We start from the raw sequence: 15,793 nt of genomic DNA on the forward strand, positions 1-15,793 counted from the left end.
TAAATTAAATGTAATATCTTTTTTTATTTTTAAAAATCTTTCTTTTGAAATAATATACTGAAAAGTTGCAAAAGTAGACTCCTCACCCAGATTCCTAGGTGGGAGAATCTTTCCACATCACTTTTCTCTCTGTCACTCTGCTAAGGCCCCAGGGGTCCTGTATGTCCCTGTGATCTCCTTTATTCTGGATGGTTCTTCATTCTCTGCTCTTCACGACCTTGACAATGTGACAGCACAGTTACTTTGCAGGATGTGCCTCAGTCTGGCTTTTGTGGGGCCTGGTGATCAGACACTGGGCATGTGTCCTCGTCCTTGCAGGAGGACCCAGGGGTGCTGCTGAGCCTTGCTCGGAGCCTGTGAAATCCTTCCCCTGTGCAAGATGGGTATTTGGGGCAGGGCACAAGGTTTAGCATGGGCTCCTTTTCTCAAGCTTCTGTTTCTTATGTGTGAGAATAGTCATGAAAGGCAAGACCAGAAGTGCCGTCTAGAGCAGCCCAAGAGGAGACTAGTGTCAGACTTCTCCTTTGCTCTGTTCAAAGTTGGGGTCCTGAGGTCCTGCTTGTCATCTCACAGGTCCAGTTATTCACTAAGTCCCAGCATTCTTTTGATCTAATATTTTCTTTCTTTATTTTATTTATTTATTTATTTTTGAAGCTGGCTGGTACAGGGATGGAACCCTGGACCTTGGCACTATCAGCACCACGCTCTAACCAGGAGCTAACCGGCCAGCCCTGGCTGGATATTTTCTCAATGTGCTGCCTGTTTTTTGTCTCCTCTGCCACTGTCTGCTTCCAGGCACCGTTGTTCACAGGGCTCCCCACCGTTCTCCCTCCCCCAACCCTTCTCCAGCCAGAGAGAATCCTCACAAGTGCAGATCTCGCCCCCATCTCAATCATCCACTTACTCATTCAACACACAGTCCTCAGTGCCAGGCTGGGCTCCCGGCATGGGGTTAGGTCCCTGCTCTCCTGGGGCAGAGCCTCGGATGGGAAGGTGGGGTGAGAGGTAGCTACGTGCTTGAGATGGTGACAAAATGACTGGATGTGGAGTGACAAGGTGGGGATGTGGGGTAGACAGAACAAGTGACCCTCCAAGGAGGGACCCAGCCTGGGCATTGCTCTGATGAGGTCCCCAGCCTACCACTCTCACCCGTCTCACCTCCCTCTGGCCTCTCTGCCCCAAGCCCTGGACCCACTGGTCTTCCACGACCTTCTCCTGCACGCCGCTACTGCTCCCGCTGCCTAGACCACCTGCCCGGTCCTGGGGTTTCTCTGGCCAGTTCCTGTCCCCCTCCCCCATCTCCCAAGTGTCTGACAGTGTCCTGCAGTGAATGAAGAGAGCTTGATGGGTCCCCATCATCCACCTGCCCAACCCAACCGGGGGAGCTAGGCCCCCTACTATGCCCCTCACCCCACTGTCCCCAGATTAAGCTGCTTCTTGCCTAACAAAGAGGCAGCACACTCCAGTCCGCTCAGCCCCGAGCCCGTGGTTCTTTTCTCCCTTGCTGCATACCCGAGATGCTAGTCACCTGCACGTGCATGGACGAGGGGCACACCAGCCTGCCCCTGCTTCTGCACTCATCCCACCGAGCTGACTCTTTCTGAAGATCAAGGGCTGTCTCTTGGGAGCAGCCCTTCTGGCAGAACTTTCTGTGGTGATGGGGATGTTCTGTTTTATGCTGTCCACTCCGGGAGCCACTGGCCACATTGAGCACTTCAAGTGTAACTCGTGGAACTGAGTTTGTGATTGTATTTCATTTTAAATAATTTTAGTTGAAATAGCCACATGTGGCTAGACTGCCACACTGGATGGCACAGTTGTGGACAATCTAGCTGACTTGCCTTCATACAGGGCAGGTAATAAGTGTTCCTGAGTTACTCAGCTTCAGGCAAGAAAGGAAGACACTTAAAAGCGGGGGTGGGAGGGTGGGTGTGTGGGGGGTTGTGGTTTTTTTGTTTGTTGTTTTCAGGGAACATATTCCAGAAAGAGGGGAGATCCCAAAGTGGTGGATTTCTGGTACAAGAGACCAGATAGAAGAAGATACAGCGAGATGGGGAAAGGAGCGCCGGCTGTTTAGGAAACAGCGGAGAGGTGATGAGGTCCTTGAGAGGCTGAGGACAGGTCTGGTGGGAAAGCCCCAGCACCTGGGAGTCATCCGTGCTCCAGGCCAGGCCGACTTTTTCCCCTGGCTTCGTTTCCTCTTCTTTCTTTTTTTGGGCAGGTAGCAATTTTATTTAGGTGTCGTTGGTACACGCCAGACCACACATCCTTACTGTAGAACTTAGTGAGTGTTGACAGCTGCGTAAACCATCCCCGTGAGGCTGATGAAGGAGCTGTCGCCCCAGAGTCCCTGTGACCTTCATTTGTCGTCTCTCCCACCACCTCTCTCTGCTTCCCCATCCTCAAGTAACCACTGATCTACTTTCTGTCATTGTATATTAATTTGTATTTTCTAGAGTTTTATATAAATGGAGTTGTGCAGTAGATGCCCTTTTCTGCCTGGCATCTTTCACTTGGCATGATGATTTTGAGATTCCTCCTTTATTGCTGAGTGGTGTTCCGTTGTGTGGGCATCTGTCCATCCACCTTTGGTGCAGTGAGGAGACTTCACTTTACATGCCTCGACACGCTGATCAGTTCCATAAACCGAGCTACTCACTCTGCTGCAGGGTCCTGGGACAGGCTGCAGGGGGCAGGCCTGCCCTTGCAGGCAGCTGCACACGTTAACAAGCAGAGGACCACTGAAGAGACACAGCAGGACCTTGAGCCAGGGTCAGGGCTGATGAGTCCTGAGAAAGCGCCCCAGTCCCTCAGGGGTGGAACAGCCCACCCGAGGAAACGAAATCTGTAGAGGCACCTAGAACACACATAGACGTTAATCAGTTACGTCGTCTGAGCACCCATTGTGGCAGGAGACTTGGGGACTGCCCAGTGAACTGTGACTGGGCCTTGCTCAGGGCGTGCCTCTGTCTGGTAGGGCTTCTGAGACAGGGACGAGGGGACACAGACTCTTACCTTCAGCGGTGACAGCTTCAGAGCAGCACCTCCATTAGCGTCTCCTGGGGGCCGTCCCTTCCATCCTTTACTTCGTTGTTGGCACGGTAAATGAACACCCTCATCAACTAGGAATCACAGTGGATGTCTGCTCACAAGCGTCTTGCTGTGCCTGTCTCAACTTCAGAATGTTCATTTCTCAGAGCAGGGACCCTTTCGTCTACCGAGGGTAGCGGACATGTCCCATCAAACCCAACAAGAGGGATTGGGAAGCTGGGTTGATTAGAAAGTTTAAGAAGCCACTGTAAACTGTTAAGAATACTTTAGAGAATAAAATATTACTTGAGAATACTTTTTCCCAGAGAGATTTTTCACAGGATAGGACGTTTAGAGTTTTAGTTTCTTCTTATTTTTATCTTATTTTAGTTTTTTTCTAATTTCCCCTGGTATGAACCATAGTTTTTCTCTTTTTTTTTTTGTCCATCCTACCAATTCTTGAAAATCAGCGTGTGTTAAATCAGTTGTGGGATTCATCTGAGGAAGACGCTGAATCAGCGGTCCCTTCAGCATAAACATGAGCAAACCTTGCTTTCAGCCCGATTCTTACATTCCTGAGTCTATGCCTGATCTCTCAGACACTGGTCTGGTACTTTGGATACAGAAATGTCCTTCCATCTGCCCGAGTGCCACCCAGCAGGCCGTGGTGGCTTTTGTAACTCCAGGGCCACCACCCTCACATCCCCCTCTCCTGCATCTGAGACCTAGGTGGATATGCAGTTGTGGAAAATGGAAAGACAGCTGTAAAAGAACACCATGGTGTGAGGTTCTGGGAGTTCACTGCCCCCCTGCCAGCCCTTGGTAAATATCTAGCTGTGACAGGAGGTCACAGTCTCCACCGGGGGCTAGTCATGGAGAAGGGTTTCTCCTCTGGGCACAGAAGCCTGCGCCCAGCACCCCAATTGTTTGCCTGCCTGTCTGCTTAAGATAAAACACCAAAAAGAGCTTTTTTTGGGGGGAGGGATGTTCACTCCACCCCCTCTCCCCCATGGAAGGAAATAAGTTGATTGATAATGCAAAAGAACAAAATCTCTGACTCCCGTTGGCATTTATTTCTAACAAATCAGCCAGAGTTGAGCTATGTCCTATGGGAGACCCTGACCTCAAGGACATAAGAGAGGGAAGGGTTTGATTTAATATGTTAATTTACTTTGCCACTAAAATATCATTAGGTTCTGAAAGTTATCAAAAGGCTGATGATTACATTGTGAAACAGCACTCCTCCAGCAATTGCCCTCGCTCCCCAGGAACTGGGAAGGCCAGCTTTTGTGCTGGTCATTCCCGATTTTATATCTGACACGAAAAGTCAGCTTTCTTCTTCACGTGTAAAGTAGGAAGAGTGACCTCATCCCATGGAATACTAGGAAAAGCTGACTCCAATGACTAGATTTGGGGAGAGCCCGTGCGCTCAGGTTATTTCAATGTGTTTCTTGAAATTCACCAAAAAGCAAACTCTGTAAACCAAAGTTGAATTTAGTGTTAAGACAGAGCCTTCGTTAGTGGGAGGAAGGGGGAATCTGACTTGAAAACCTACCTAAAGAGGGGATCCCAGGGTGAACATGTTGGCACTCAGAAGTGGGGCTGGACGTTCCATGTCTGGACTGTAGTGGGACCCTGCTTGTTTCTTTCAGCCCATAATCACACCTCTGGAGGTGCTTACGAGGTGGACTTGCACATCTGTGGGTTGTCACGTGCTGGGTGACATTTTTCTTAGATGCAGTTAGACAGATGATAATTTCAAATAAACTCTAATCCGAAGTACACGTAATTAGTAAGTGTCCAGAATGTCTCCACCTTGCTATAGTCACACTTCAGTAGATCTTTGGGCCTGATACAACTATGCCATACTTCAGATAGGAGATTTTTACTTTTTTAAAAAATCAAGTACCATACAGGCCCACCCAATGCAAATGCTGATAGTTAAAATTTTATTTTTCTCACTTCCCTTAATATTTTGTTATAGTCAGATTCTACTTTTAAAGGATTTCGTTTTTTAACTGAAAGGAAAGCTTTATAGACTTCAATTAGTTTTTATCTTACCATATCTCCCACCACTATAAATTCTTGATTCTCTTAATTCTAAAGTAAATAACCTGTAAATAAAAATATTTTCTGCTCCTTTGAAAACATCTGCTGAATTATTGTTACCTGAACTAACCCAGTTACTGAAGTTCACTGCAGACCCCTCCCCTGCTTTGCCTTGAGTTAGATTGGAGCGTCCCTTTTTCCCACCGCGAGGCCCCTTCCCCTGCCTCTCTGCTTGCTCCTCATGTGCCCAAGGTGGCTTTAACCTCACCCCAGGTCTGGCCCAAGCTATTATGAGAAGGCAGAGGCCAGGCATGTTTGGGCGTGTCCAGGCTGTGCTCCTTCACGCCCCGTGTCTTCCTCCTGCTGTCTCATGGGAGTTGCATCAAATGTTCAATTCAGGTAAAATGCCGGCTTGCACTTATGTGAGCTAAAATGACCTTGGTGGGATTGGAATAATTTGTTCATGTGGGGAAGGAGGGCTTCTTTTTAGCTGTGGAGAATTGTCTCTTCTGTGTTGCATTTTCATACACCCAGAGCCCTGGCAACACTCGGTTCAACTCTGAATGGTCAGGTGCTGGCTTCTCCTGGGAGACCTGGAGGGCAGGAGCTCCCTTGACCTGCATGGACAGTGTGGACAACAGGGTCTTTGCTGTCTACAGGCCCCTCCAGGCAGCCAAGCAGGGAGGGTGAGGGGCTGGCCTGGGCCACATCCTTTTGTCTGTTGGCGGCTGCTTGTGGGTTTCTGGGGCTTTTTTTCTGTCTCCCCCAAGACTGCTCACCCCTGGTCAGCCTGGGAGCCAAATGACCAGACCACCTAGAGGACAGGAAGTCATTGGCTCCCAAGCCCTGAGCATTTCCTCTGGTACCAGAGTTCCATGTGATCTGGGAGACAAATGACCGTGCGTTTACCCATCATGGGTCCCTGTGCCCTTGGTCTTGAGGACATCCATGTACAGCTTACTTAGATGTTTTTCTCTTACTTAATATCTCCTTATTTCCTGATGCTGAAAGCCTTTACGATTTCATGTCAGAGGATTCCTGCATATGACCAGGTTTGTGGCCAACTTTATCAGGAATCATAGGTACGTAGTGTTATGTGGGTGACAGGGCTTTTTGCCATTGTCACACTGGATCACCTACCAGAATAGACCATGGGAAAATCTGTCTTGACCTGGAGAATCTGGGAGTGGATTTTCTTGATCGTCTTTAGCTTGGGACTCTTTCAGCAGACTCCCAAATATCAAACGCAGGTGCAGTGATGAAATAGAGATGGGGAAAAATTCTAGTGAAACGGCACCATCACCAAAGAGCCCTTTTCTTTATATGACACCTCAGTGGCACAGCTCAGAGGCAGGCCAGTGAGTGGTTTAAAGGAAGGAAGGATGTCCCATTATCCAGCCCCAGAAGCCCTGCCACACCACTCTCCACTTGCTCCAGGTGAGTTTCCTTGTCATCCCAAGTCCAGACCTGAGCATCTTCTCATTAAAAACAAGGGCAAGACATTTGACCCTTTCCTGAGGAACAGACCTGGTGCTTTCTGACAGGTGAGATGCATATTTAAACAATAAATATATAAGTGATTCAGGAAGATTCTCAAGTTAATCTAGAAGGATAAGTAAGTGGAAATAACCAATAACATGTTGAAATGGAGGATGTAAGAAGGAGAGCACACATCAGATACTAAAGGTACTATAACACAGCAATGCCAGCTAAAAACCTTTGGTACTGGCTCAGAAGTAGACTGAAAAGTGTATTAAAATTTTGCATGTGATAGTTCCGGTCAAGATGGCAGAATAGACGGTCCCCAGTGTCACTCTCTCCCACAAATCAACCAATTTACAACTATAAAAATGTAACATCAGCCAAGCTGGGGCCGCTGGAGCTCAGGGGAAGAGGAGGAGAGACCTACAGAATGCATGAAGGGGGAGAAGCCACGATGGGAGAAAGAAAAAACTGCTCTGAGCGTTTCAGGCTGTGACCACTTTAATTCTGGAGCTACTGAGCACATGGAGCAGGAGCCTATGGGAGCTGCAGCTGTGCCCTTCAGATGGATTTATTTGGAGGCAGCAGGGGAGAAGAGGACCTTGGTGGCCCCCAGGACAGCAAGCCCACTAATAGGGTTCCTGTGGACCCACCCAGGAGTGAGGAGCCAGAACAGCTGAAAAAGGGAGCCATTCAGAGGCAAGTGAGTCAACGCAGGGGACCGGTGCAGGGCCCATCCCATGGGAAGTGTTTGGAGCATGGGCAGTGAAGGAGACAGGTCCCCGGGGGAACACTGGGACACAGCAAGGACAGCCAATCTGCCCCCCACTCAGCTCAGGACTACTCAGAGGAGACTGGTCGAGAATACAGAATTGCATGGGGTGGTTTGATGAAAAAACTCAGGCCTAGATCAGAGTTTCTACACAATAGAGATCCACCAAGTCTCTGGAGAGCTGGGAGTACCTATAAGGTCAACCATTAAACCTGGAGCTGCACAAAAAGCCTTCCCTAGGGAAACAGCAGCAAAGCAGCAATTTAGCTCAACCACAGAGCTCAAGTACTGGTTCCCACAGGAAGTTCCCCCATGTTAGAAGTAAGCAAAGGACCCACCAGGGGACATGAGGTATGGAGCTGGGGACTGGACCCCCACCCACAAGCACTCACACCGCCAGCACCTTGGGGCCCACCTAGGGACCCGAGACATGGAGAAGGGGACGAAACCTCCCACCCACATCTAGGCACACAGCTTCAGCACCAACAGGGCCCACCCAGGGACCCGAGGTATGGATCCAGGGACCAGACACTCCCCACAACTAGGCACACTGCCAGTGCCAAGGAGCATGCCAAAAAATCACCTCCATGTGGGTGGCCCACCACAGCCACCACAATAACCATGGCTGCCACAAAAGTGACTAGATGCCACAACCACCACACAGATGGTCTGCCATCCACTGGAGTGCATTGACACAAGGAGAGTCATCAGCAGAGATAAAGAAAAGAAGAGGATGACTCTCCATAAAGCCCATTTCAGAGTGACAGAAGAAGCATCTGCTCTATGATAATATTGGGGGACCTGATTGCACCTCTCAGCATTGAAGAGATCATTTAGGCAACAAATCAACAGAGTAACCATTATTCTTTCAGAAGGAGAGAAGAAATCTAGGGTAATTGGGGGAGGGGAGAAGGAGAAGGGGATGGGGAGAGATTGGACAAGGGGCATAAAGAATAATTACTATTTGTAACAATATATATGCTAGTAATATTGATTTGATCAACATATCTCAATGTTGAACCCCCAAAATATGTATAACCAATTTTAATTCAATAAAAAAAATTTTTTAAATTATTTTTAATTAAAAAAAATTTGCATGTGATAAAGGCAGCATTTCAAAGCAAGAGGGAAGAAGATAGATTATTAAGTAAATGGTATTGAAACAAATTCTACACACACACTGCACCCTGGGAAAAATACTCAGCATATAAGACAGTCATATTTGAATAGGTATGATAAAAGTCCTTATAAGTCAATAAGAAAAATATGAACAGAATGCGCTGTTACAGTGAAGTGCTGTATATGACCATTAAATATGTGGAAAAAATGTTCAGTATAACTAGTAATCAAAGAACTGAAAATTTAAACAGTTGTGCTATGCCATTTTTCCACCTGTTGGGTTGGCAGAGACACTGTGAAGCCACCTGCAGAAATAGAGTTCTGGGGAAGGGAGTGTAAGTTCAGACACCCTCTGAGGAGTCAGTAAGCAATGCCTGAGCACAGCCGCGGATAGCAGGCATCCAGCGGGTGGGCACACAGAGGTCTGTGTCTACAGAGCTTTGTGGTGACAAGACATTACAGCAACCCAAAGTGCAGCTGGAGCTCTACACGTGCTCACCGATTAATCATGGAAGGGGAAGTGCAGGTGTGTTGTATAGAAAGGTGTTCCAATATAAATGAGTGAGTAAATCAGGTTAGAAATCCTGCGTACAAACTGTGTGCGATCCTGTGTGCACGTGTGCCTTCCACCTGCACATACAAATCTGGAAGAACATGGCACAATCTTAACTGACTGTCTATATAATAGGATTAGGGTTTTTTTTAAAAAATCCCTCTTTTTACTTAATACTAACCCTTGTCTGTTTTTTTTTTTTACAGAAATATCTTGTTTGTGTAATTCTTTTTTTTTTTTTTTTTTAAGTACTGGGCATTAAAATAACCCAATTTTTAAAATATCCCTATCAGTCCATTAATAGCATCTATTTATTTTTTCTAAAAGATGACCAGTAGGGGATCTTAACCCTTAACTTGGTGTTGTCAGCACCACGCTCTCCCAAGTGAGCTAACCGGCCATCCCTATATAGGGATCTGAACCTGTGGCCTTGGTGTTATCTGTATCACACTCTCCCAAGTGAGCCACGGGCCGGCCCCTATTTATTTTTTTTATATGCCAGTTGTATCCAGTTAACTCCAAACCACTTATGTTATTTTTTGTATAGCTGCCCAAAAAATTGGGCATTTTCCTGGCTGTGGGGTATTTATTTTTTCTTCATTTTACTTAAGGTGCATGTGATGTCCTTAATACAGACTTTCTTCTTGATGCCACCAATTCCTTGCCTGCCCTCTGCGCCTCCTCCTCTGGGGTATTCTACGCTCTCAATCAATGTACAGCATGAGTCATCCTTTGGGCCAGAGCCCCAGTGGTTTTCAGCACAAAGACCTTTTAGAAGCTGCTGTAGGAAGAAGTGTCTCTGGGGCCTGGTGTTGGGGTGGGGGACTGGGTGGAGTCATTACAGGAAACACAGCAGAGGCCACCACAGATTAATCTACCCTTCCAGACACCCAAGACCTGAAATCGACCATCAATTTTATATTCTCATCTTCCGAGAAACTTTATGTCTTCAGAACCGAGCTGATATTTATGCTTCCTGCAAATGAAATTTCTTGATTGTTCCCCAGTTTCCTGCTCAGTAAAATTAAGATGTTAGCAGCTCCCCTCAGCTCTGCTGTAGGAAATACCCTGGTGGCCTGGGGGCCACCCACCTGGCTGGGGCCCCTCAAGAGTCTGGGTCCATACCTGGGGCCTTTGCTGGCACCTTTCCTCCCCAGACCTTTGAAGAGTTTCTTTTTTTGTTTGTTTTAAAGATGACTGGTAAGGCAGTCTTAATCCCTGACTTGGTGTTGTCAGCACCATGCTCCCCGAAGTGAGCTAACGAGCCATCCCTATGTAGGGATCCAAACCCATGGCCTTGATGCTATCAGTACCACACTCTCCCAAGTGAGCCACGGGCTGGCCCTTCAAGAGTTTCTTTTATTTTGCAAAGTGCTTTATTTTCACTTGGTTTAATGGTAATTTTGCTCAGAAACTTACTGTATAGTCTGCTCTTGGAAACTAAGCAGGATTAGGCCTAGTTAGTACTTGGATGAGCGATCACCTGGGAAAACCAGGTGCGGTAGGCTTTAAAAACAGAAATTTAGGGCCGGCCCGTGGCTCACTCGGGAGAGTGTGGTGCTGATAACACCAAGGCCACGGGTTCGGATCCCATATAGGGATGGCCTGTTGCTCACTGGGTGAGCGTGGTGCTGACAACACCAAGTCAAGGGTTGAGATCCCCTTACCGGTCATCTTAAAAAAAAAAAAAACAGAAATTTACCAGGTAAGGTTAAGATTTCAAACCTGCACCAATCCCCCTGCCTTTTCTAAGGAGTAGGAGACAGTTCTTGGTGTTGCTAGTTGCTTTAGTAATGGTGGCATCCTGAGCTGAGCAGTAATAGAAATACAAATTAAGAGAAAGGTAGACTTTGCCTCGTTTAGAGGTTTATTACTGAGAGGAGTAATACTAGCCAATTGCCAGCAGGACTGGCTACATAATTTGTGGGGCCCAGAGAGAAAATTATAAAACATTTCAAGATGGTGACAGCAGAGCATTAAATCAGCCCTCTAAATGCGGGGCCCTGTGTGCTGTCCAGATCACATGGCTTGTGTGGCCCCTTCACACCAGATTCTCTGGAAAGGAGAAAGCTGGTATATCCAGGAGTTGCAAGTGACACTAGCTGATGAGAAGCTTCTAGAGTTGTTTAGTCCTGGAGTGCTTCACCTGCCCTGCTCTCCTGGCTTGTCTGTGTCAAGGTGTGCCTGAAGAGGTGGCAGGCACTGTGAAGTGATGGGAAGCCGGGGTCTGGAGTGGGGAGACCCCATTCTGGCCACATCACTGGCCAGCTGGTGGCCTTGGAGATGCCCTTGGCCTCACAGTCTGTGAAGCCTGTGGCCCTTCAGGTGAAGGCTGCTGTTACCGGCAACGCACACTCAACACCTGCTCTTTTCTCTCTTCCATGTGCAGAAATTTATCGAGTTTGAAGATGCCTTGGAACAAGAGAAGAAAGAGCTCCAGATCCAGGTGGAGCACTATGAGTTCCAGACGCGCCAGCTGGAGCTGAAGGCCAAAAACTATGCAGATCAAAGTATGTAGCTGGTGGGAGAGAGGGTCGCATGCGAGTGTTTGTTGTTCTGAGGCTGACCCAGCCAGGAAGGCTACTGAGAGCCTTTGATAAAAAGAATTTAAAGAAAACCCAACAACAGTCTTGTTTTCCTTTCACCATGATTCCTTAACTGTTTATTTTGTCTCTGCGCTGCTTGTATTTCTGTAGTCAGCCTCAAATCATGGTGGAGATAAATAAAATAAATGGATAAGGTGCCTTTGGTTACATAGCACTTTTGCTTAATACTGTAGTCTGACCCGAAAGTCACAAATCTGTGGTCCTTTCGGTCCTTCTGTGGCTCTTCAGAGCAAAGCTCCCCATTTCCTCACCCTTTGCACTAGTGAGCAGTGACTGCTTTTTCTTGAGCTGAAGCTTGGCTCTGCCACCACTATAGTGACAGTTCCTAGAAGGAGCTTGCAGCTGATCAAGGGTGTACCCTACAGGGCAAGGCAAAGAAAGGGTTTGCTTAGGTGATTATTATAAGAACAACTATTTTAGTTTTCAAAGTCTTTGCTTAAAGTACGGTCAAGCTGTAATTACTTGTGTCATGTTAGCTTTTTGTAATTAGATGTTTTGATGGCTGAAACCTATTTTGCTGTTTTACGTAGTTATCTTGGATGGCAGATGCCTTCATTTCTCTGAAAAGTTAAGATCAAGTTGAGGATAAAATTGGTTTAATATGTTGGTTGGGCTTATTCCTATCCCACAACAAGACTTAAAGGCCCCTGTGCTGAGGATCGGGACCTAATGTCTGATGGTTGGGAGGGGACCAAAGGGCCAGTACATACGTACATGTGTAACTGTGCTGTTATTTCCAAAACAGAAGCAGACCTAAAGGCCCATGCTAGGCATGCAACGATAAACCCTCCTATGATTATACAAAATCTCTGATGTTCCCTTTGCTTAAAATGCGTTTCATGTGTGAAACCTTTTCAGCTCTTTCTTTAGAAGGAAAAACTACCTAAGCTCAAATTACAGGCTGAAGTTACCGATTGGTCAGCACCAGGAGTGAAGGCCAGATGAGAGGGTGGAAGAGGCTTCTGGGCTGCTCACCCAGGTGGTGGCTGCACCCCTGCCCCTGCATGGGTCACAGAGGGCACAAGGCTCTACCCCACAGTCCTCTCCAGGGACAGAGCACAGGCCCAGGTCAACATGCCTGGCGTGGAGAGTCTTCCTCCCTCCTCTGGCAGCCACTTATGTGTGTCTTGTGTGCCATTGTTTGTGATCCTGTGTGCCGCACATGCACCAGTGTCCACGAGCCAAATGTGCCACACGTGTGCCAGTGTCCACGAGCCATGTGTGCCACACGTATACCAGTGACCATGAACCATATGTGCACTGGTGTCTGTGAACCATGTCACACGTGTGCTGTGTCCATGATTCATGTGTCATGTGTGTGCTGGTGTCTGTCGTGTCACATGTGTGCCAGTGTCCACAAGCCACATGTGCCACACATGTGCTGTGTCCATGAACCATGTGTGTCACACATGCTGTGTCCACGACCCATGTGTGCCACACGTGCACCAGTGCGTGTGAATAGTCACACGTATGCTGTGTCCATGATTCATGTGTGTCACACATGTGCTAGTGTCCATGTGTGATGTGTACTGGTGTCTGAGTCATTGTACCATATGTGTGCTGGTGTCTACTATATGTATCATATGTGTGCCATGTCTGCAAGCCATGTGTGTCATGTGTACTGGTATCTATAGGCACCTCAGGCTCCTCAAGGGAAAGAGCAAACCAATTCTGCTTTGTGCAGATTCTCACTGCTCCTCAAAGCAGGGCCTACCCTGGCAGTGCCAGCAGTGCCTGGGTGCTTGGTAGAAATGCAGACTCTGAGGGGACGTGATGCTGGCCTCCAAGGATACGACAGGCTAGCTGTACCCCAGGTCACTCAGCAGGAGTACATGCCAACCCAAGGTGAGATCATGAGCATGTAACTTATAAAATCCATTGAGGGCTGGCCAGTTAGCTCGGTTGGTTAGAGCACAGCCTTGTAGCCCCAAGGTCAGGGGTTTGGATCCCCATACCGGCCAGCTGCCAAAAAAAAAAAAAAAAAAAATTCCATTGAGAAGAGACACCAGCAACCAGAGGAAGATGGGGAGGGCCACACACTTAGGACAAGGCACAAGCCAGTGAAGGATCACCACTCGAACCCCAGGCCACACTGTTTCACAGTCCTGTCTCTCTCCTTGCTGTGCCAGCCTTCCCACTTGGTGGGCCACAAGGACAGAGTTGAAGTTTGGACAGAGGGCCACAGAGGAAGGCATCGAGGCTGGTGGCATGCTTGCTCTGTGGGTGGGACAGGGCGGGGTCAGCCGCTTACCCATGTCTCTGGGGCAGAGTGCATGTAGGGCCAGGGGGCACCATCCTGGGTTTCACCTGGGGCCGCTAATTTAGGGGAGACACAGCTGTCCACCCAGAGGGGCATGGCCTTGACTCAGTCTCCCCAGCCCGTGGTGGGTGGGAGGGACACTGCTGTTTGCTCCCTGCTGTGCTCCGATGTCCTGTCTCCAGCATGTCATGGAGGTTGCTCACTTTGGGTTCTGCCTCTTTCCACCGCTTCTCACTCACTTCTCTGTGCTTGGCATGTCCCACAGCGTGGGAGCTCTCAGCTGGCTTGGGCATAGATAGCGTTTCTGAGTTCCCCGTCCTGTGTTTCTTCATGGCAGAACCGAATGTCCTCAGGTAGCATGCACACACACTGCCTACCCAGACAGTGGCCTTCCAGTGCCCTGGGCTTCTCTCCCAGGACGCTGATCCCTGTGAGCTTGCGGTGCTGCTGCTGGGCTGCACCAGGCGTCAGTCTGTGCTGCGTCCTGAACCCTCTGCCTCCAGCAGTTCAGCCCACAAGGCGAGGTTGGTGCCACAGAGGACTGAGTTGGGCAGTTGACAAACAGTGGTTGTGTTTTCCAGTTTCCCGGCTGGAGGAGCGGGAATCGGAGATGAAGAAGGAGTACAACGCCCTGCACCAGCGCCACACAGAGGTAGGTGCCCGGGCTGACACCAGCCTCCTGCCCACAGGGGCTGGTGTGGGGGCGAGAGGATGGCCTTAGCCCAACGCCCACGATCTGCTGCTGACCCTCGGGTGCCTTGTCTGGGGTTTTCTTTTCTGGCATTCTGCTGCTGAGCCTGAAAGCTGTCGGCCTTGTGCTCGTTAGATCCCATTCCACTGATCTTTGACTTGGTTTCCAGAGCGCAGTACGTCTGGAAAGGAAGTCCATTAGAGAGGGGAGGGAGACAGGCCTGGGTCTGCAGCAAACACTGATATGTAGTCTTCTTCCTTGCAGATGATACAGACCTATGTGGAGCACATCGAGAGGTCCAAGATGCAGCAGGTCGGGGGAAACAACCAACCCGAGAGCGGCCTGCCCGGGAGGAGGTAGGCACCACCGGAGCGGAGAGCCCGGTCCTTACATGCCCAGCCACCACTGCTGTCAGAAGAACAGGAGCACTCTGCGGGCTGCCTTCTCCACTGACCCAGGTGGAGCATGTGGCTGAGACAGGATGAGTGTGGAGGTCACCAAGGCTCCTGAGGGGTGTGTGTTGAGCTGGGCGCGTGCCTTCCGCGTGGTCGCCAGCACAGTCATGGAGCCTGGAGAAACTGCTTACAGTTGATACTCAGTAGTCACAGGTTCCATATTGGCAAATTTGCCTGCTTGCTAGAATCGATGCTCCTGGCACGTTCGTGGTCATTTGCAGACACATACAGAGCAGGGAAAACCTCAGTCGCCTGCAGACTCGCAGTTGAGGTAGCTGAGGTGGCCGAGGCAACACTCTGTCCTCTGGTCTGCCTCACACCAAAGGCCCAGGGGTGGAGGTGGGGCCAGGGAGGGTCCTGCAGGCCACTGGCCTCTCGCACCTGTTACTGGGTTAACCTCTGGCCAGTCACCTGACACTTGTAATCTTGTTTCTCTTTTGTAAAATAAAGAAAATAGAATCTACTAGAATGAGTTGTTTTTAGGACTGAAGATACAACCTATGTGAAATATGTATATATACATACCTGTATGTGGACATATTTCCCCTGGGGCAGCGGGTTCATGTTCGAGGTGACTTTCTAGGACATAGGACTGTGTGTGGATGAAGAAAAGAGGCTGGGTACCTTGATCAGCCCCTCATCAAGCCTCATTCCCAGAAGCCTTGTCAGGAGCCTGTCGAGGTCAGGTTCCTTCTCCATTTTCTGTGCCCTTTGAGTCAGGATAAAACTGGGCCCTGGGCCCCAGGGAGCCAAGTGTCAGAGATCTGTGTAGGGCA

The 15,793-nt window shown here is 48.8% G+C and overlaps 1 protein-coding gene across 5 annotated transcripts in view; it reads left to right on the top strand.

Moving 5' to 3' along the window:
- MAPK8IP3 (mitogen-activated protein kinase 8 interacting protein 3) overlaps nucleotides 1-15,793 on the top strand; it is a 50,326-nt gene that overhangs the window by 4,530 nt on the left and 30,003 nt on the right. For all 5 annotated transcript variants that reach the window (XM_063101285.1, XM_063101288.1, XM_063101289.1 and 2 more), the window contains exons 2-4: nucleotides 11,395-11,515; nucleotides 14,453-14,523; nucleotides 14,827-14,918. In XM_063101285.1, coding sequence (XP_062957355.1) covers nucleotides 11,395-11,515; nucleotides 14,453-14,523; nucleotides 14,827-14,918 — 284 coding nt within the window. The remainder of the gene's footprint in view (nucleotides 1-11,394; nucleotides 11,516-14,452; nucleotides 14,524-14,826; nucleotides 14,919-15,793) is intronic.

This window comes from Cynocephalus volans, chromosome 6 (genome assembly GCF_027409185.1).
Source record: "Cynocephalus volans isolate mCynVol1 chromosome 6, mCynVol1.pri, whole genome shotgun sequence".
Classification (NCBI taxonomy): Eukaryota; Metazoa; Chordata; class Mammalia; order Dermoptera; family Cynocephalidae; genus Cynocephalus; species Cynocephalus volans.